A 21,926-nucleotide genomic window follows, 5' to 3' on the forward strand; every position below is an offset into this window, starting at 1 on the left:
ATCAAAGACTGATGTGGACTGGAGGGGGGGAGAGGGAGCGAGGGATAAACACATAGTTAGATGTCTTGTATTGTGTAGTGTATTAGTGAGGTATGATTGGTGTGTGGGTGCCGACTGTGTACAGCTGGGATTGGGTGGGAGTAGGCCATAGTTAGTTGGGGATTGGGGTGCAAGCATGCTAGTTAGGGGAAACTTTAGTTGGCCAATGACTGAGTCCGGTTGGGCTATATTAGGACGAACACTGCAGCTGCTCAGGTTGAGTTTTTTAGGGGTTCATAAAAGAGCAATAAACAGCACTTTTAAGTGTCTTTCATCCGCAAGCTTTGTCTGCCTTATTATTTTACCGACGCCACTGAACCAATCTCCCGCTTGGAACGCACAGCACACTCAGCGCTACAGTATAGTAACCTACCTGTATCTATTACAAACACATTTCAGACTAAAACTGATCAGCAAACATCAGATCCCTGTTTGTCAGCTCCTAGTAAATCATTCAGTATGAGTGAAAAAATTAGGTTTTAAATTTAAATTAAAATGTATTATTTTCTAAACCAGGGCCCAGGCTCATTTCTGTATCTGTTGCCTTATTACCACCCCCAGGTGAATGTTACAACTTAGTCCTGGTAGGTGTAACAAAGCACATTTTTACTAGACCTATTTTATTAAAAGTCTGGTATACACCATCGTGACAACTGACACATTCAAGTGGTTAGTCTCTGCCAACAAACTCAAAGATGAGATGTATTGCACAATTCACTGAGAGAGGGGGTTTCCAGTAATACAGGATATGCGTGATGCAAAGCATATTCTTGGCCTCGGTACAGACATCTGTTTTTATTATTATGATTTACTGCAAGTACTGCCCACTAAATGGATTTGGTTAAATCCACTTTGTCTTATTGAGAAGAAAACGTATCACAGTCCTAGAAGCTTCACACAGTCAACTGCTGCTCTTCTTGTTTTGCATTATCACCAAGAAAATGGCAAAAGTCAGCACCTTTTTGAAATATTTACTGATCATTTTCAACTTTGTGTTTGGGGTAAGTTATTGTTAACCTTACACTGTGGGTATTCTGCTAGTCTATATATATATTACTTGTTAGGTCTTCTGCGGAATCTAGTTTTTCATTTCAGACTGGTTTATTAAAGGGGAATGTGTTGTTGTGGTTGTGGTTGTTGTCGTTAATGGTTGGTACAGTATTGTTAGCAATTAGCAACTAATAATTTAAAAGTGTTTCAATTTGTTTTTAACTTTACAAACCTTGTGTGTGGTCACATTTAGAAAGTTAATTCATATAGCAACAATTCTGCACTTTTACAAAGACCGTCCAAAACTGTAGTCCAAACACAGGTGCGTTAAGCTAAAAATATAAAAGTCTAAAGCAAAGCAGAACTATATTTAATATTATTCACACTCACATGTGCAAAAAAAATGAATAAAGTGCTCAAAAGTGCTAAAATGCAAACGTTTCAACAGCCCCCACTGCTGTCATCAGTGCATAATGTCTACCATTTATATAGTCTCAAATCCTTCATATTAACAATCCACATATGAATCCAATTGGTAATGAAACTGGCAACGGCAATCAGATCATTATGACAAACACATTATGTATTAGAACTCAATATATTGATTTCATTCGACTTTTTTAACATTTTTTTTTAAAATTAGCATTTAAAAAAAAACATTTTTATAAAGCCATATTATCAGTTTTAGATCTTAGTATCCAAAAAATATTTATCAATTGATGGACAATGGACCCAATTGTTAATTGGGCAAACAGCAGCAATCAGATCATTAAGGCAAGTCAGTTACATTTCAAAGCATAATACAGATTAGTATTTTTTTTTTTTTTTTTTTAAAGTCAAGACATTTATCAGCAGCAGTCAATCTTTTACATAGACCCAAGTCCATAGCAGTATATGTGAAATGCTAAAAAAATATATGTATGGCAAAGACATAAATAAATAAGCCTTGAATTACAAATACAAAATAAGTTAAGTTATTGCATAGTAAATTCATTTAATTAATTACAAACACTTTAATGAAGACATTGGTTTCATGCAAATCCCCAGTTAATAAATGAAATTTTTGCACATGTATAAATGCAGTGTGTATACCTCACAACTCCATATATTATCTGTCGCTAGACAAGAATACATTTAAAGAAAGCATGACAGACCCAAATCCTCATTCATCCCCTTAGGAAATAATGTATCTAATGTAAATATCCAAAAGACTTCTCTCTGTAATATTTTAGTTTCCCAATCTCCACCTCGATGGAGTAAAATTCTTTCTAAACCCAAAAACTTTTAATCAGAAAGAGAATGTTGTGCCTCTTTAAAATGCCGAAAAACAGAAGACAGTATCTTGTCATCGGACAGAGCTTTTTGATAATCAAAAGCTTCATTGGTAGAGCAAATACATCTTAAACGCACAAACTGGCTATAAGGTAGACCTTTTTCAGCACGACAGGATGGAAACTGTTAGCATGTAATAGGCTGTTCTCTTTGTGTCCTTTCTATATAAAATGGAACCTGAAATACCAGCCTTAATAAAAATCATTGTGTCTAAAAAACTAACTTGTAGGGCATCCATGATGTTTAAATGAAATACTACCTCTCCAGCCATTAATGTACATAATAAAATTGTTCAATTCATTTTCTGTACCATTCCATATAACAAAAAGGTCATCAATATAACGCTGCCAAAATATTAAATTCTGTGTAAAAGCATTATTGTTCCAAATATGGAGGTCCTCTAAATAGCCCAGGTAAAGATTTGCATAGTCTTGTGCCATCGTTGCACCCATAGCAGTACCTTGAATTTGCCAATAGAATTGATCTTCAAAGAGAAAATATTTTTTTAGTTAATACTAGTTCTGCAAAGTTAAGAAGTAATTCAGTTGGAGAATCTGAAACATTCTGACGCCGGATTATCGTTTGTCAGATATTTTAGTTCACTATCAGACATAATACATCCTTTATCTGCATCCTTCAAAACAATATCAATTTCTCTTTTGAATTTGGAAGTAGGGTCACTAGCCAGTAGTTTATAAAAGGTTGTATCAGATAACCGGCTTCTTTATTGTACTTTATTTAGGGCATAACTACCAAGCCACCTCCCTTATCCGATGGCTTGATAACTATGTCTCTGTCCATAAAGAGCTTCTTAAGAGCCTGATGTTTCACATTGCTTAGATTTGATTTGAAACGCCATGTTTCTATGTACAAATAAGAGTGTAAGCTTTTGCCATGCTCTACTACACTTTGATATGCTTTTAACATGTGTGCCTTGGTGGGATCTACGTGAGTCCGTTATTATGTGTTTTTTACCTCTTGTCCATCCTATATTATTAGATAAAACCTTTATACACATAACACATATTTATTTAACTTTAATGTTTAACTTTAAACAATATGCTGCTGTCTGTGTGCTCTTCGTATCTTACTGATAACAAAACTGGATTGTCGTTCAACTCCTGAAATTAAATTCTGGTAAGACAGGTATTGCTGACAGTCTGCTGGCAATGATCCATGTGTTATTTTGACAGGTATTCATGCCCGTGTTAATACAGTCAGATCATCTTTATTTTCAGCTGCAGTAGGCTTGGTTCTGTTCTGTATGGTTTAATGATGTGACGTTCAAATCCTGACCGACGCCTTGGTCCTCAATAGCTCAGTTTACTTATGCGTGCCCTGTCTTCAATAGAAAAGTCTGCTTCTACTATCCATCAGTTCTTGTTATGAAGGAATCGCTTTCTGGTTAAGTGGTGTAGTCGGCTAATTCACTCGTCTTTCATTCCTTTCAGTTCTGGGTTCCTAGAATTAAGTCTGGCTTAGGTCACCATTCAATTGACATTAGTTTGAGAGTCTGACTCTTAACTAAAGCCCCCCTCACACCAGATGAGCAGTGAACAAAACTAAGAAGACAAGCACATTTCCTTGGCACACCAAAAGCGATAAAAATAAACTCCTTGCCCACGTCCGTTCACCCACTGTGAAGAGGGCTCAAGCAGATAGTCCTGACAGAACCACCACCAGTTATTTCACAGTAGGAAGCTTTGCTTGAGAGAGTCCCAGGACTGAATGGAAGTTTGGGGGTCAGGTCAGGATTAAGGGACACTTGCTTAGAGAGGTGAAGCTAGCTGGGTACATGACTGCATCCATTGCTACTGCACTATACAGTGTAACCCGGTTAATGTCCCCTCGGTTAATATCCCAACCCGCTTATTATCACATTTCTTTTAAACCACTTGCCACTCACCATAGGTTTCTATGTTAAACTATTTTAATATCACTAGGAACCCCGCTTATTATCCCCTCAACACCCACCAGGCAACATTGCATGACTTTTTAAAATAAGGACAATTCGTTTTTCAACCGATGTTCTCTTTTCACGATCAAAAAATTTAAGGTGGATCTGTTGTACTGTTTTATATGGTAAAGTACACTATGTTGCAGCATTACCAAGCCAACCACACACATTGGTTTTAAATGTGTTTAACGTAAGTATAGGCTAATCATTTTCAATAGCAACAGCTAGCTAAGAAATTGAAAGAAACAGTAACTAACATTAACGTTAAATACAGTAACTGTAGCTGGCTATGTTGTTCCTGATTTTATTAGATTGTACACATAGCGTTGTTTGAGTTGTTAGCCACAGTTATTACAGTGGCTCTCAAAAGTATTCACCCCCCTTGGACTTTTCCACATTTTATTGTGTTACAACATGGAATCAAAATGGATTTAATTAGGAGTTTTTGCCACTGATCAACACAAAAAAAGTCCATAATGTCAAATTGAAAAATAAAATCTACAAATTGTTCTAAATTAATTACAAATACAAAACAGAAAATAATTGATTGCATAAGTATTCACCCCCTTGAGTCAATATTTGGTAGAGGTACCTTTGACAGCAATTATAGCCATGAGTCTATTTGGATAAGTCTCTACCAGCTTTGCACAATTTTTGTCCATTCTTCTTTGCAAAATTGCTCAAGCTCCATCAAGTTGGATGGGGACTTTTGGTGAACAGCAATTTTCAAATCTTTCCACATATTCTCAATTGGATTGAGGTCCGGGCTTTGACTGGGCCACTCCAGGACATTGACCTTTTTGTAGCGCTTAGCATTGAGGCCAAAAAGCTCTATTTTGGTCTCATCAGACCATAGAATCTTTTTCCACTTAGAGTCTCCCACATGCCTTCTGGCAAACTCTAGCCAAGATTTAATGTGAGTTTTTTTCAACAATGGCTTTCTTTTTGCCACTCTCCCATAAAGGTCAGTTTTGTGAAGCACCCGGGCTATTGTTGCCGTGGAAGATTGTAACTCCTTTAGAGTTGCCATAGGCCTCTTGGTGGCCTCCCTGACTAGTGCCCTTCTTGCCCGGATACTCAGTTTTTGAGGATGGCCTGTTCTAGACAGATTCACAGTTGTGCCATATTCTCTCCATTTCTTAATAATGGACTTTACTGTGCTCTGGGGGATATTCAATGCCTTGGAAATGTTCTTATATCCTACCCCTGATTTGTGCTTTTGAAGAACCTTATTCAAGATTTGCTTTGAATGTTCCTTCGTCTTCATGATGTAGTTTTTGTTAGGAAATGTACTAACCAACTGTGGGACCTCCCAGAGACAGGTGTATTTAACCTGAAATCATGTGAAACACCTTAATTGCATACAGGTGGACTCCATTCAACTAATTATGTGACTTCTAAAGACAATTGGTTGCACCAGAGCTTATTTAGGTGTGTCATTGCAAAGGGGGTGAATACTTATGCAATCAATTATTTTCTGTTTTATATCTGTAATTAATTTAGAACAATTTGTAGATTTTATTTTTCACTTTGACATTATGGACTTTGTTGTGTTGATCAGTGGCAAAAACTCCTAATTAAATCCATTTTGATTCCATGTTGTAACACAATAAAATGTGGAAAAGTCCAAGGGGGGTGAATACTTTTGAGAGCCACTGTATGTTACGTTACAGCAATAAACTTAAGCTTATGGTGCGGTAAGTGTAATTTCTGCTATTGTTTAATTAAAGTAAACATTCTTTAGAAAAACCTATTTGATGTTACAGTACTGTAATATTAGTACAATATTGCAATACAAGACATACAGATATGGATTATATTCAGTTTTCTTTGTTTATATGTAAAACGGTTGAATATGGAGTGCTTAAATGTCCCTTACTTTCTACTGCGCGGTGGCGCCATAGGATAACATGAGACCCTGTTTATATCCCAACCCGCATAATATCCGCAAATAACTCTGCACGGTAATGGGGATATTAAGCGGGTTACACTGTATTCACAAACTGTTTCCATTCCCATTACAATGTGTGTGGCTGTGTTTGGAACTATTCATCTTTAATGGATGTTGATATTGTGTGTTTCAGGTTGCTGGAGGTGTCATATTTATCTTAGGGATACTTGCCAAGAGATACTACGTAGGTGAGGTAAGAAATCAAGACGATCAGCTCAACTGGCCATGACTTCCCGATAACTATGCAAAATGTACAGAGAAGGGTGTGTCGTGTTTAAATTAGGGATGGTACTTCCTACTTTCTGTTAGGCCATCAAACAAATTAACCAAACTTCACCTAACTTACCATTGAGGACAATTCTTGTAATAAAATGATGTACTGTCGGAAGAAAAAACAGTGCTTAAACCCAGCGTGACAGAGTGACACAGTGCTAACTGTGCAGCCCACAGAATCTGGGGACCTTGGTTCAAATCCAGGTGTTCTGTAACACAGACCTTACTGCAGAGCTATCATAGCAAGTCCTGCATGACCAGGCTTCACGTCAGAATTATATTTTACCAGATTATTCGGCCAACACATGGAAGCAGGGACAGATGCCGGCCATGCTTTGTTTCTGTAAATTGCCCATCTTGTGATTTTAGATGTTCGATATCTGTCAATGCGTGTGTAATTTACATAATATAGATGTCTTAGGTAAAATTTGTCAATGGCAAGATTTATGATTCTCTTGTAAAGAAGAACAAGTCTTGTACCTCAGGGAGCAGAGATAAGTTACTTATCCATTGCGCTACTGACATTAGTCAGAAATCACCATATTGTGTTACTATACAGCACATCAGCACAGTTCACTCATTGAGGCAATTGGGCATCGGGTGTCTAACCATGGTTCTGATTTGTTTTTGCAGCCAGGGGGGGACACACTGAATTATGCCAAGGATGTTGCCATTGCCATTGGGGGAGTCACCATGGCAATTACATTTTGTGGAGTGTATGGTGCCAAGAAGGAGAACAAGTGTATGCTGGGTCTGGTACGTAGGGTATTTTAGCTGTGATTTTGTTTTTCTTTCATTAATATTACCCTTGATTGTCAATAGATTGATTTTAAGGTTCCACCTGATCTAAGAAGGATTTTTGTGTCTTAACAAAAGTTAAAGGTCAAATTTAAACTGTAAATAGTTACAGTACCTAAATCAAGGTCAAGCGTTTGGTTAACCCTAACTATAGCCTACTCACTTGTGTGAACATCTACTAAAATGTAGTATATGTGCTGTATATAGTGTAATATATTCTAGGCATGGTCCTAGAGTGCCTTTCTTCACCAGGTTTAACAGGTATGATGATATAGTTCACTGCTTTTGGGCCAGGATGGAGGTTTAATTAAGAACACAATAGGAACAATGACCTGGTCAGGAAGGGCTAGTGTTGCTATTTATATATAGTGTTTGCTCAAAACAGCCAACTTCCCAACGTTTATACCTTTGTCAAGGGAAAGTATGTTGGATAACAAGTACTGGAGGTACAGTACTTATAGGCTTTTGATGCCATGGTAACTACACTCACTTATTTCTATTTAAATCTATTTAATATCAGAAGCCTATATAAGTACCTCCACTGTTGGGAATTGACTCTGGTTAGTAAATGGACTTTACTAATACAAAGGAAAGCGCCCCTCATCAAGTGTGTCAGTAGGATCCCATGTATAGTATACTGTGAAATCAATTGCTTTATTGATCACTGATTAGATGGAAAATACAGTTTAAAAAAGCAATTTGCGTGATTTATTTTTATTTATTTTAGGTATACACTAGGAAGTAACCCTTGATAGCTTGCTATATATATATATATATAATATGTGTGTGTGTGTGTGTGTGTTTCTGCAGTTTTTCACTGGACTATTAATCTGCTTAATTGTCCTGCTCATCGTTGCTGTACCTGTGGCCATGTTCAAATCAGAGGTATGGAACCATCTTCTTCATGTTTTTCACTCATTTGAAAATGTAAGTATGACATGCAGATAGTCGAATGGACATACAGACAGTCTGCATATACACACTGAATATAGGTAAGGTTGCAATTTGCAAATTGAAGAATAACATAAACTGCATAAAATAAAGTGTTCCCTGTTATTGCTTTTTAGTTTTATAATGCATTTTTTAAGTGTTTTTCTTGTTTTGATCTGTTTAAGGGATTTGAGACGATTGAAACAGTCTTTAGAAATCACATTCCTCTGGATGAAAAGGGCGGCGCGTTGCTAGACTCTTTGTCTTGGGATAGCTTGCAGAAGGTAATCACTCTTTTTATAAGCATTGTCTGCCTCCTGTTGTTGTGTTGAAGATGTGTTCGTTATTTTTGTTTTTGTTTTATTCACCCTTTAATTCAGGATATATTCTGTAGATATTTCAATGCAATGCTGTAAAAGTTGTTTGATCCTGGATTCTAATCACTGCCTCTGCTGTACTGTAGGTCACATGCACAGTGAAACTGAGCTGCTGTACAGCACAAGGAGTGCCAGGAAACAGCAGCAATGGGTCCTATCCGCATATTTGAAATTGTATAAAATACAAACCATGAAACACAAGATCTTGGATAAAAGTACAGCTATTGTTCACCACGCTATAAAACGAACTAATTCTGCTTCATAAAGTCGAAAGAAACCTGCTGTATAATGTTACGTTAACATATTTAATTGCATACCACCTTGTAGTTTTCCATATATTTCACAAAAAACTGACAGAAATAGAAAAATGTGACCTTTCGAAATGTAACATGAAATACTGCATTACTATTATGGCTTCCGGTAGACTTTTGCAATATCGTTCTGTAGCTTCTTTGATTACATGATGTTAAATAAAAGATCTAAATGTGGGTCGACACGCTTTTGACCCGGGTCGAGCAAAACAAAATGCATGATGGGTGTTCTTAAGCAGACGAATAACAAACAGCCACACCTGCATGAAGGTTTCACTTCTGCAAGGAACATTTCTGTTTAGCCACATTTTTGTTGATTGAGACACACCATGAGCCAGATTGCAACAGGGATGAAGAAACATTTGGGCCGATGATTCAATCCAAAGAGGCTTGGAGGGAAGTGTCAATAACAAGCTGCTTCTGGTGTTGTGCCAGATAGTGTCATCGGAAGAATAGTGTCTCAAATTTTGTAGTCAGAATACATGCGCAGTCATGCGAATTCATCTGCACATGCCTAGAATATTTTATCTTCCATCTTTGACAAAAACTTTCAGTTTGAATTAGTACATGAACTGGTTTTAGAAAACACTACAAAAAATGTTTAACCGAGAGTAAATGTAATAATTGTTGCATAAATTAACAAAGAAGTTTAAGAAGATATGCTGACAAATCCTCTTTGGAAGGTAGCAAAGTACAGTATTGAAAACTTTGTTACAGAACCCATTAGTCTGCAGTCTTTGTTTTTCTTTACCCACCAGATCTAGTCTTAATGAAAGGTTATGCTTATCATGTTTCATAAATAGAGAATTGGTAATACTTATTAGAATAATCATATTCTGTATATGATCTGCTCGTAAACGTACTGCTAATGAGTGTCTGCTGGGCTATTGGTTGTCACAGGTAACAATACTGTAGTAAAGTTCATAATCCAGTTATAATACAAACAAACTAAAAGTAGTTATTTAAAATTATCCCAGTGTACGAAAATTAAAAAATCTTAAACAAAAAAAAAAACCAGGGTTTAAAAAACCCAACGTTTGATCAAAAGCAATACTGAATAGACATCGTGGATTGGGAACCCTTTTAATTAATTAATTAATTAATTAATTAATTAATTAATTAATTAATTAATTAATTGATTAACCATCGAATGCAGTTCTGCAAATTATTAATTAATATCATTGAAATAACACAAACATTAAGTTATTAGATCTTATTAGATTAATTGAATGCAAGTTGTCACTTATAAAGCAGCCTAGTTTTGTCTTTTACAGCAGAGTCCCTGACGATGATCGGAGCTTCCGACCAAACATTGGAAGAGGTTTTAAATGTTGTTTTTAGGATTTTTATATATATATATATATGAGGGCTGCTCTGATTAATAGATTAATCGAACCGATTCATCAACGTAAGAGTTGATCGCAGATTGATTTTGTTAACATTTAATTGTGCAGTTCTATTTTTGCATAGAAATTAAAATCAACCAATATACGATCTTCATTTTCTCCTCGGCAGTCTAATCATAAGTGAGCGGAGCTGGGACATAAACAGTTCAAGGTCTTTAGTAAGTTTAATCAATGGGAGAGTCAAATATCTGCCCTTTGCTATACAGGTGTCCAATCATGAGTGAGCAGAGGCGGGACATAATTGGGAGTTTAACCAACGGGAAAGTCGAAGATCTGCCCTGATTTTACAGCTGTCCAATCATTAGTGAGCAGAGGTGGGACATAAATATGTTAGGGTAGGGTGTAAGCATAGCTAAATGTCACGCGATATTGCTTATTATAGAGACAGTTATTGAGAATTATATTAAGAACTTGGAAGTAATATTTCAAATTGCTTTTTGCAAAATAAAAAAGTCATAAGGCAAAGGAAACATTGTAGTCGATTTGGTTATGAATCAATTTTCAAGAACTTTCTCAGAAAAGATTGAGGTACAGTATACCAGAAATACCTGAACAGATGAAAGCACTTTTCAATAGAGGAATTCTGTGGCATGACTTTCTCTGATCTCTGACTCGACAGCATGTTAAGCAGTCACTTGTTAAAAGAGGAATTCTGTGGCATGACTTTCTCTGATCTCTGACTCGACAGCATGTTAAGCAGTCACTTGTTAAAAGAGGAATTCTGTGGCATGACTTTCTCTGATCTCTGACTCGACAGCATGTTAAGCAGTCACTTGTTAAAAGAGGAATTCTGTGGCATGACTTTCTCTGATCTCTGACTCGACAGCATGTTAAGCAGTCACTTGTTAAAAGAGGAATTCTGTGGCATGACTTTCTCTGATCTCTGACTCGACAGCATGTTAAGCAGTCACTTGTTAAAAGAGGAATTCTGTGGCATGACTTTCTCTGATCTCTGACTCGACAGCATGTTAAGCATCACTTGTTAAAAGAGGAATTCTGTGGCATGACTTTCTCTGATCTCTGACTCAACAGCATGTTAAGCAGTCACTTGTTAAAAGAGGAATTCTGTGGCATGACTTTCTCTGATCTCTGACTCGACAGCATGTTAAGCAGTCACTTGTTAAAAGAGGAATTCTGTGGCATGACTTTCTCTGATCTCTGACTCGACAGCATGTTAAGCAGTCACTTGTTAAAAGAGGAATTCTGTGGCATGACTTTCTCTGATCTCTGACTCGACAGCATGTTAAGCAGTCACTTGTTAATTGAGGAATTCTGTGGCATGACTTTCTCTGATCTCTGACTCGACAGCATGTTAAGCATCACTTGTTAAAAGAGGAATTCTGTGGCATGACTTTCTCTGATCTCTGACTCGACAGCATGTTAAGCATCACTTGTTAAAAGAGGAATTCTGTGGCACGACTTTCTCTGATCTCTGACTCGACAGCATGTTAAGCAGTCACTTGTTAAAAGAGGAATTCTGTGGCATGACTTTCTCTGATCTCTGACTCGACAGCATGTTAAGCAGTCACTTGTTAAAAGAGGAATTCTGTGGCATGACTTTCTCTGATCTCTGACTCGACAGCATGTTAAGCAGTCACTTGTTAAAAGAGGAATTCTGTGGCATGACTTTCTCTGATCTCTGACTCGACAGCATGTTAAGCAGTCACTTGTTAAAAGAGGAATTCTGTGGCATGACTTTCTCTGATCTCTGACTCGACAGCATGTTAAGCAGTCACTTGTTAAAAGAGGAATTCTGTGGCATGACTTTCTCTGATCTCTGACTCGACAGCATGTTAAGCAGTCACTTGTTAATAGAGGAATTCTGTGGCATGACTTTCTCTGATCTCTGACTCGACAGCATGTTAAGCATCACTTGTCAATAGCCACAGTATTAGCGGGTACCTGTAACACGATTCTGAACGGCTTAATCTCTTCTGTGCCTCAGGTTCTGCTAGATGCAGAAGTACAAGGAACCCAAGTACAACCGATGTTATGTGAAAATGAGTTCCATTTACTAAAATAAAAATAATAATATTACTATTACTATACAGGACAGCCGCTATAATATCGTTACATACATACATACATACATACATACATACATACATACATACATACATACATACAGTGTAACCCGGTTAATGACCCCTCGGTTAATATCCCAGCCCGCTTATTGTCACGTTTTTTTTTTTAAACCAATTGCCACTCACCATACGTTTCTATGTTAAATGAACTATTTTAATATCACCATGAACCCCGCTTATTATCCCCTCAACACCCATCAGGCAACATTGCATGACTTTTTAAAACAATACGTTTTTCAACCGATGTTCTTTTTTCACAATCAAAACATTTCAGGTAGGATCTGTTGTACAGATCTGTTGTATATGGTAAAGTACACTATGTTGCAGCGTTACCAAGCCAACCACACACATTGGTTTTAAATGTGTTTAACGTTAGTATAGGCTAATCATTTTCACTAGCAACAGCTAGCTAAGAAATTGAAAGAATCAGTAACTAACGTTAACGTTAAATACAGTAACTGTAGCTGGCTTTGTTGTTTCTGGTTTTATTAGATTGTACACATAGCGTTGTTTGAGTTGTTAGCCACAGTAATTATGTTACATTACAGCAATAAGCTTATGGTGCGGTAAGTGTTTTAGTGGACTGGTTTCCCCCTGCACTGATATAATGTCAGCTAGCTAATTAAAGTATGCAGCAATTGTTCGCGTTTGTTTGAGCTATCTAGACAAATAATTAATTTCTGCTATTGTTTAATTAAAGTAAACATTCTTTAGAAAAACCTGTTTGATGTTACAGTACTGTAATATTAGTACAATATTGCAATAAAAGACGTACAGACATGGATTATATTCAGTTTTCAAGTGTATTTATATGGCACTGAAATACATGTTTTAAATGTTAGTGAACATGAGAAACACGAAATACCCAAACATAGAACTGTTCACTTCATGCTTGTGTAAAACAAACAAAAAAGGTAGGCTTAAATAGTACTACACAACGATGTGCTAGGATTGTCCTTACAATGAGTAAAGCAAACATGAAAAATGTGTTGTACTTACAATCAATTCTAAAGAACACACTTTTAAAATAAGAAATTGTCCAACGTTGTTTGCTTTTACAATGTGCCAGCTCCAGCTGTAAATCCATCTCAATTTTTCATAGCCAGTTTCAAAGCCACGATTGTGCCTCAGTGCACCAAAAATACGCAGTTGCGACGTCAGTGTGTTATAAAAGCTGCATGAAGTATGCACATAAATCATGGAAGTGTGCTCTGTATCACTGGCAACTAGTAACAAAGTTGTCAATAAACGGCGTGCAGTTGCTAATATCAGAATTCTGTTAACATTAAAGTCTATGGGACGGGATTGGTTCCTGGGAAAATGTTGTTAATAACCGAACGTTGTCTTTATCAGGGTTTCTAGTAACCGGTATCTATATAGATTCTCCTTCTGGTTCTAATCTCAACTTCTAAGGCATTCTGTAGGATGTAGTCCCGTTACTCACTTGGACTACATTTTTGTCCCCATGCTATATATATTGACATAGCTGTTATCGATTGCTGTTAAAATCAGTTTCCTTTAGTTTTACTATAGAACATAAGAACATAAGAGCAGCAGTATCCTTTTTGTAGCGAGGTGACCAGAACTGAAGACAATATTCTAGATTAGGTCTTACTAATGCATTGTAAAGTTTTAACATTACTTCCCTTGATTTAAATTCAACACTTTTCACAATATACAACACTTTTTTAAGTTTTAATATTTCTATTATTTCTAAAATGAGCACTATTCGCCACATTAAGCATTGGCCACATTGCTTGGTGAACAGACTCCTACTGAGATAAACCCACACACGATATTAATAAATGTCTTTATTCAACAGGGTGGTGAGTGCTGTGGACTAGTCAATGGTTATGCAGACTGGGGAAGGGAAATCCCAGACTCATGCAACTGTGTGGCCTTCAGCTCTTCAGACTGTGTTGAGGTGCAGGTGTGTACAGCAGTAATACAAACACATTTTCTTTAGACATATATTTGTGTAAAATCATTTTAGTTCCCAACTTTAAAGTCGTTGGGGGAATTCTGACACATTTTACTCCTGCTTGAAAAGGAGTAAATGTTCTTGTTAAAAAAAAAGACAAACTTAAATCACGAGAGTGCACCACTCTGTTCCACTTGCCCAAAATCCAGCACTCTACGTCAGCTAGATAAGCCACTGCATGCTGTATGTGTATCTGCACATGCTCCAAGCGACCCCTTGCCAGCCCTGTGTTACTTGATGTTCTGTTCTCGATTTGTACAATGATCTGGTGTGTTAATTACAGCACACCCAGGAGAAGCCTTACTGGAGTGGTTCCCCGTTGTAGCCTTGTCGGTGATGTGCCACTGGAGATCATGTGCTAAAGGGGCTTTCTTCAGTTCACTCTTGCCATGTGTGTAATGTTGATGTGAAGGCCAGGGTGGTTGACTTGGAGTTGTCAGTTCTTATGTGTGTGCTCACCACGAGTGTCTTAACACAAGCCGGGCTCGTCTGCATTCATAGCTTTAGAGCTTTTAACTTCATCTCAGAATCCGTAACGGCAGTGTACCATACAATACTGCCCGTTACATCTGCATCTGTTTTCTTTGATTTGAAAGCTTCTTTGCTTTCTTCCAGGAAAAGAGGTCCCAGTTGACAAATTATGACCTTCCCAGAAAGGTGTACAAACAGGTAAGTCTGGTAATTAGTCCTTTTCCATCTGCTACGTTCATTCACACCATTTCACACGGACAGCAAATGCGACCCTGCACAGTCAGCTACTGTAATGATGAACATTTTTGATAACATGACCCTGCTGTGATACCGTATGTACAGATGTATTTATTTATTTTTCTGGTGCTCTCTGTCTTCTGGCTGCTGATCCTGTCTCACTTAAGCAAAAAGACTGCCCCTCATAATCTGAAATATATACGCACCTAGACCAGGGCCTAGAGTACACAACGCTGCCATCTTGTGGCAAGAAAGTGTACCTAACAAATAGTTTAGGATAATACCATCACAATTATTTTATACCCTTATTTGTGTAACAGCAAACTCGCAGTTAATATTGATTTTGCTAGATTTTAGTAAAATAAATAATATGACACTTCATTCTTTTTATTTTTTATTTTTTTTGCAGCCTTGTATGTACGTGGTGTTTGAAATATTGGAGAGTGCTTTAAAAATCGTATTTGGATTCACCTTGGGATTTGCAGTCATTGCGGTAAGAATGAATACTGGTTCAGAACTGTAATATACCATGTTTTATATAACGCCCTTCACGCCACGGCATCCCAGGGTCAAAAGCAAAACAGAAGAGCTCATGTGTACAATACACTCCAGCTACAACCACTTATATAAAACCACATTCACCACAGTATGTTTCCAATGTAGCTGAGCTAACCTTACCAAACGTGTGACTATATGATTGTGAATTACGACATCCGCTTCCTTTACAATAGACACATCTAGCGCTGTGAATAAGAATGAAACAGACAGACTTTACATCGTGCTGTGTGCTGTCAACTGTATGGCTGAATTTCACAGGAGAACTGTACAGTCTGATTGGGCCATTTGCAATTTTGTTTTATATTCAATATTGCCACATCAAGAAGTTAGACTTCATTTTCGAGTTTTGGACAAATCATTTGAAAATACGCGTGGGTGTGCTGACAGGTACACAACACCGACAGCAAATGCAATATGGGAGAGCCATGCACATTTAAGAGATTACTCTGTAAAAAGCGATTTTGTGTAAATGCAAATATTGATCTGCTGTTGAATTCTGTTTGGAATGGAAGGAGGAATCTGAAGACAAATGGACGAGCGGGGTTGAAGGCTTCTGGTGTGTGAAACACCACATTCGTCGTTCACGTTTAAAACCCCACATTTGACAGCCAAATTCAGATAATTAAGCTCTCAGAATCGTGAGATTCTGTCGTTGGATTTGAAGATCTAGTAAAAAAAAAAAAAAAAAAAAAAAAAGTTGCTCAACGCTAGAATTTAACACATGTTTTAAATATTGTACTTGAAGGTATGCTTACTGCTAATATGGGGAATGACTTGGGAAGTCAAAGCTGTAGGACGGATCTCCCTGGTCTTTCTTCAAAAAGCATACATTGTCAATACCTTAAAAGGTATAGACAATGTCGACCCAGGGGACTTTTTCGATCTGAAAAAAGAAACAAGGACCAGGAGTCACAAATGGAGATTAGATAAAGGGGCATTCAGAACAGAAAATAGGAGGCACTTTTTTACACAGAGAATTGTGAGGGTCTGGAACCAACTCCCCAGTAATGTTGTTGAAGCTGACACCCTGGGATCCTTCAAGAAGCTGCTTGATGAGATTCTGGGATGAATAAGCTTCTAACAACCAAACGAGCAAGATGAGCCGAATGGCCTCCTCTCGTTTGTAAATGTTCTTATGTTCTTATGTTTTGACTTGAATAGGAAGGGTCATACTGAAATACATGGCCATTTTCACAACTGTCTTCTACGTTGCTGTGTTTTCATTAACTATTGCTTTGTCTCTTTTTCAGTTGATTGGTATGATCCTGTCAATGACACTGTGCTGCCAGGTCAGAAAGAAAAGCATCCAAAGTAATGGAAGTCTACCACCACAATACTCTGAGATTAGTAAAAACGCAGCATACTACTAGCGTTGCCTATTGCTGTATTCATGGATCATCAGAATACGTGGAATTGAAATAATGTACTGTTTCATGCTTTAATAATGTTGCTTCATGCTTTCTCGTTAGCTTGTTGGGTAATGGTTTAAAAGTCACATTGCTATAGGACACATAGAAACAATTACAAAAGCAATACAGATGACTTTTCAATGCAACCATTTATAAGAGACAGTTTGAATGTTTAAGTGCCTGCTTGTGAGTTTGCTGTGCTTGTTGCTGTGCTTGATTTCCAGTGTCTGAGAGGTCCTGTCTCTATATCAGGACCACCTGAACTGTCACTTTGTGAAATACTATCATGTGCAAGTATAGTGTGACCTATAAATACCTTTATTATTAGTATTATTTGTATTATTAGAATTATTTCTTTCTTAGCAGATACCCTTATCCAGGGCGACTTACAATTGTTACAAGTTATCACAGTACAAAGTATTGCATTATAAAATATCCCATTACAGGTTATCACATAATAAAATATGAGAAAACAGAATATCATACAGATAAGAGCAAAAATAAATTCAAGTACGAGCAAAATAAAGCATACAGTAACTTATAAGCAAGAGTGAATTTGACTAAGAGCACTTAGTGCCATATAGTCCAGCATGGTCGTGAGTCGTGAGGTTTATAGATGCTGTCTGAACAGGTGTGTCTTGAGGAGGTGCCGGACAGGGTATGGATGGGGAAGGAGGCGAGGTACTGAAGAGTTTACCTTTATACACATAGGGAAAACAAAAAGCACATGTGCCCTGTTTTCCCATTCCAATAACATCTCCCTGCGTTAGCCTATGAAGTGTGTTCCCTTAGACTAGAGTTTAAGATACTTTATAGCTTATCTGCCATCTGGTCTGCAGAAGCCGTGCATGTACAGGTCAAGACTCCATGCTATCGCACAGTATAAAAAAACAAGTTTAACAACTGAACGCTGGATAAAAGATGAAAGAAAGGTACACAATGCAGACTGTTGCGTTTGGCTTGGTTTTGAAGACAGAAATAAACCTGTAGGTGAAGCAATGTACACTGAAGCTTGAGCACTGATATTCTTCAAATCCACATTGAGGAGTGCAACAGCAAAAACGAAGTCCCTCTGGAGCGCGAGCGCGCTGTGCCGAGACCTCAAGACCAGACTGTTACATTATTAAAAGCGCCTAAAAGTGTTTTCAAATGGGAGCGGTGGTGTAATAGCTAGCAGGATTGCAGGTCACCTGACCCAGGAGAGATCTTGGGGTGGATGTAAATGATTTCAGCACTGTATTGGTACAATATCTAAATCTTATTCAAGCTCTTAACTTATTACTGTATTATTATTATTATTATTATTATTATTATTATTATTATTATTATTATTATTATTATTATTATTATTAATAATAATAATAATAATAATAATTCAAACACTTTGTACCAGTGTCAAATTCTTTCACAGATGTTAAAGACTAAAGAGACAGCAAACTCCTGCCAGGTATATATTTAACAAATAAAGACCACAAGCTGCATGACATCATTTCATATGAAAGCAGATTCTATTTAAACAGCACCATTTGGATGCACAGCGCTCAGTGGTCAAACGTGCTGTAATCAGCCCATTAAACTCACATACTATAGAGCACTGATTGATCAGAATTTGATAAATGGGTTTGAGTCTGTCCTAGGGGGCCTGTAAAATAAATCTTATCTGAATCCTTTTTAGAAGCAAACAGCACCGACATAAACCCAGGTGGCATTTGGGACACACTTTACAGTATCAAGGTAGTACATTACAGTATATCAAGGTATTTTTTTCCCAGTATTGATTCTATTGACCCAAGGAAATGTAGTGCATTAAGGGAAGAGATGCAGTGTAATCACGGTCGTGAGGTTTAAGTGGATCGTTCATTTTTAATCTAATGGAGAGTAATTTAATGTGAGCTGTAACTTACTGCACTCTTAAACTATTAGGCTCAGAAAAGACAAGCTTGGAAAAAAAACAAGGGGTTATTTTAAATGAGGATCTGGTGTTAAATATTTCAAATAGAAGCTAATTCATGTGCCTGTATTATTCCTTATACAAGTTTCCCATAGCAAAAAGCATAGCAAAGTGTAACAAAGTATAGTGAAAGCATGGTAAAGCATTGTAGAACCCAGAGAGGTATGGTAAAGCAGGGACTGGCATGTAATAATACAGCAGGTTTGTCTTTCAGGGTGGCAACACTTCATGCTGGGTGGGAGCTGCAGCTGAAAGTAGGTCAGAAACATCTTGCCTACCAGCCAGGAAAGAGTGGAATGGCTGTGAAATCCATTAGTTATTGTTCTATCAGTTCTATTTATGCTTCCAAACCTTTACAAATCCATTCATTGTGTTTTAATGGTTCCATTAAATTCTGAGTGCAGCTGTTCCTGGGACTACCTGAAAGCTGGGCTGATCCACTCGTTAAGTGTGTTGTGTCTTACTCATTAGTCTGTTTATTTAAAGCTGTACTGCCCCACAGTTACAGCAGGTTCACATTATACATTCACATTCACATTGGAGTGCATTATATTCCTTATCTTTTTTAAATCTGCTTGTCAGCCAGAGTACAGTGCCATCTGCAATTTAGTCCTCCAACTTTATTAAACAATCAAATATGTGGTTTTCATACTTACTTGATAAATAACTCCATATATTCATGTATATCAATGCAAATAGGCCAAGCAATAAAGTGGTTTCTGATGCTTTGCAGTGCTGTAAGGTTTATGAATTACGGTAAACATGGAATTAATTACTTTGTTACACTATAAGGATGAAGCAGACCATGTTTCAAATCTCAACAATGTTTACCACTTATTAGTTCCAAATACCAAACATTACATTCCACATTGAATGTTGTTGTTTAGATACAATACGTGCCACTTGTATTAACAGAAATAGGTAATTGATCAGATTACCACAACCTCTGGAGAGAGCCTTCAGATTATACACCGGTGGTCCACGATGATCCTGGAGGTATTGGGAGCTTCTCTGTCTGTGTCGCCTCTATGCCTGATATCTATAGGCTCAGAGACTATGTGACTACAGTTTGTTTCTGTTATCTTACTAATTATAATAGACATTAGTTATTCAGCTGTTATGCATTCAGGTGCAACCAACCCCTAACTACTCTCTTATACAAGGCTACTGTGGTTAATGTTAGACTGTAGCTCTCCTTTCCCATACATTCCTGTGCATGCCTTATCAGTCAATCATTCTAAGCCTAAGCCACGTGGAGTTGCCTTAGCAACTCTACTCATATCAATGTCACCTTCAGCAAACTGGTTTAATATTACCAACACATTTTCCTTCATATGATTACCAACACATATTCACTCCGCAGTGGTGTGTTCAGGCAGGGGGTATCCTCACAAGTATGAAAGTTTGATTGAGACGTGCAATAAAACAGGGAAATAGAGCATAATAAATGGTGCCGCTGTATTTAATGATTGAATCTGCCCTCTAAGTCTCTCTGTGAATTGAAATAAGGTTTGCACCTGTTGCAGTAGAAGCTTGCATCGGGAACAAAACAGAAATATGGTATTTTAACAAAAAATGAACTGTTCAATAAAGAGGTCAGTATTTTTACATTAATGTTTAGCTGCATAAAGTAACCGGTATAAGGTATTTATTTGTGGCTATTGTGTCTATTGGCATCATAGGAAGATGAGTGAACCAATGCTAATAGCTACTCTGAGCTGCAACCTTTCAGACACTCCTTTTAGAGGCAGCACCATAAATCACAGCAGGAATTGAATCTGATGATAACACAGGGGAATGCATATACAACAACTGATTCCAATGAAATCCAATCGTTTCTTTAATGGCAGGTAATCATTGCGCAGAAGCTCAAAGTAATATATTCAATGAAAGTGTGATGTGACTAATGGGGTCAGAGTTAGGTGGTACTTTGCAAATACAGATTGTGTGTGCATATGTTGAAGCTGTGGATACAGGAGGAACTCCCTGTTAAAAATATCTACTTGCTCCTTTCAGATAGGCATGCTACTGTACATGGTGCCCTATTGGAAATAGAACATTATTATTATTATTATTATTATTATTATTATTATTATTATTATTATTATACAGGGATGGAAATGCGATTCCTGTTGCATAGCAGTTTGATCCTGTCCAGGTTTTATTACGAGACAGCACTACCAGTTTGTTCATAGGGGGCGCTGTGGCCTGTGCATATTGACTGCCCATAGATCTCAGAACTTCCAGACAGTGCAGGACTTTGTTCCAACCGCATTAATTATTAGATTGAACCAATTAAACCACAGTTTATTTCTTACATCTCTTAATCAATTAATTGTACCCTATTAAACCTGCGAAGGAACCACTCCCCAGTTCACGCAGTTTGAGCCGCGCTGTGGAGAGGTTTCACTGCTGTACGTGCGCAGTTTGAGCCGCGCTGTGGAGAGGTTTCACTGCTGCTAAGTGAGCAGTTTTCCCACAGCAGCAACAGTGCAGAGAGGCCAATGGGACCCTCGCTCTGTTAACGCACTATATTTAGGTAATGGGACCATCGCTCTGTTAACGCACTATATTTAGGCTATAGGTATTTAATCAATCTCCTGTAATTGCTGTGTTCTGCATCAGCATCCGATAGTTCCAGAGTTTTCATGAAAACGCAACGGTTTCATTCAAATCAAACAATTCTATTAAGCCCAATTTGTGAGCTGTAAATTATGCATGGGTCGACACTTTATTCAGTCAGCCGTGACCTATCGGGGCAATTAGTGGAATACATGGATTTTTGTAATCAAGTAACTTAATGAAAAGCATTAACATAACCATATAGTACACAAAGCCTTAAGCCAACCGTTATGATATACAATGAATTAA

The 21,926-nt window shown here is 37.4% G+C and overlaps 2 protein-coding genes across 2 annotated transcripts in view; both read left to right on the forward strand.

The window, feature by feature from the left end:
* The first annotated feature begins 843 nt into the window (after window positions 1–843).
* LOC117414524 (tetraspanin-8-like) lies at window positions 844–17,434 on the forward strand. Its single transcript, XM_034024302.3, has 9 exons — window positions 844–1,040; window positions 6,403–6,462; window positions 7,176–7,298; window positions 8,151–8,225; window positions 8,456–8,554; window positions 14,271–14,378; window positions 15,045–15,098; window positions 15,547–15,630; window positions 16,946–17,434. The coding sequence occupies exons 1-9, from the start codon at window positions 981–983 to the stop codon at window positions 17,063–17,065; spliced, it is 783 nt and encodes a 260-aa protein (XP_033880193.1). The 5' UTR covers window positions 844–980; the 3' UTR covers window positions 17,066–17,434.
* A 4,021-nt stretch (window positions 17,435–21,455) lies between these two features.
* Window positions 21,456–21,926, forward strand: part of LOC117415951 (receptor-type tyrosine-protein phosphatase R-like) — a 56,006-nt gene continuing 55,535 nt past the window's right edge. Inside the window, exon 1 of the mRNA XM_059027639.1 lies at window positions 21,456–21,594. The gene's annotated coding sequence lies outside the window, so the exon portion shown is untranslated. The remainder of the gene's footprint in view (window positions 21,595–21,926) is intronic.

This window comes from Acipenser ruthenus, chromosome 7 (genome assembly GCF_902713425.1).
Source record: "Acipenser ruthenus chromosome 7, fAciRut3.2 maternal haplotype, whole genome shotgun sequence".
Taxonomy (NCBI): Eukaryota; Metazoa; Chordata; class Actinopteri; order Acipenseriformes; family Acipenseridae; genus Acipenser; species Acipenser ruthenus.

Excerpts from the sequence above, each read along its gene's own strand:
- LOC117414524 (XM_034024302.3), top strand. The coding sequence starts at position 981 with ATGGCAAAAGTCAGCACCTTTTTGAAATATTTACTGATCATTTTCAAC. Across the intron at positions 8,226-8,455 it reads TGGCCATGTTCAAATCAGAG|GGATTTGAGACGATTGAAAC; the intron begins GTATGGAACCAT and ends GATCTGTTTAAG. Across the intron at positions 14,379-15,044 it reads CAGACTGTGTTGAGGTGCAG|GAAAAGAGGTCCCAGTTGAC; the intron begins GTGTGTACAGCA and ends GCTTTCTTCCAG.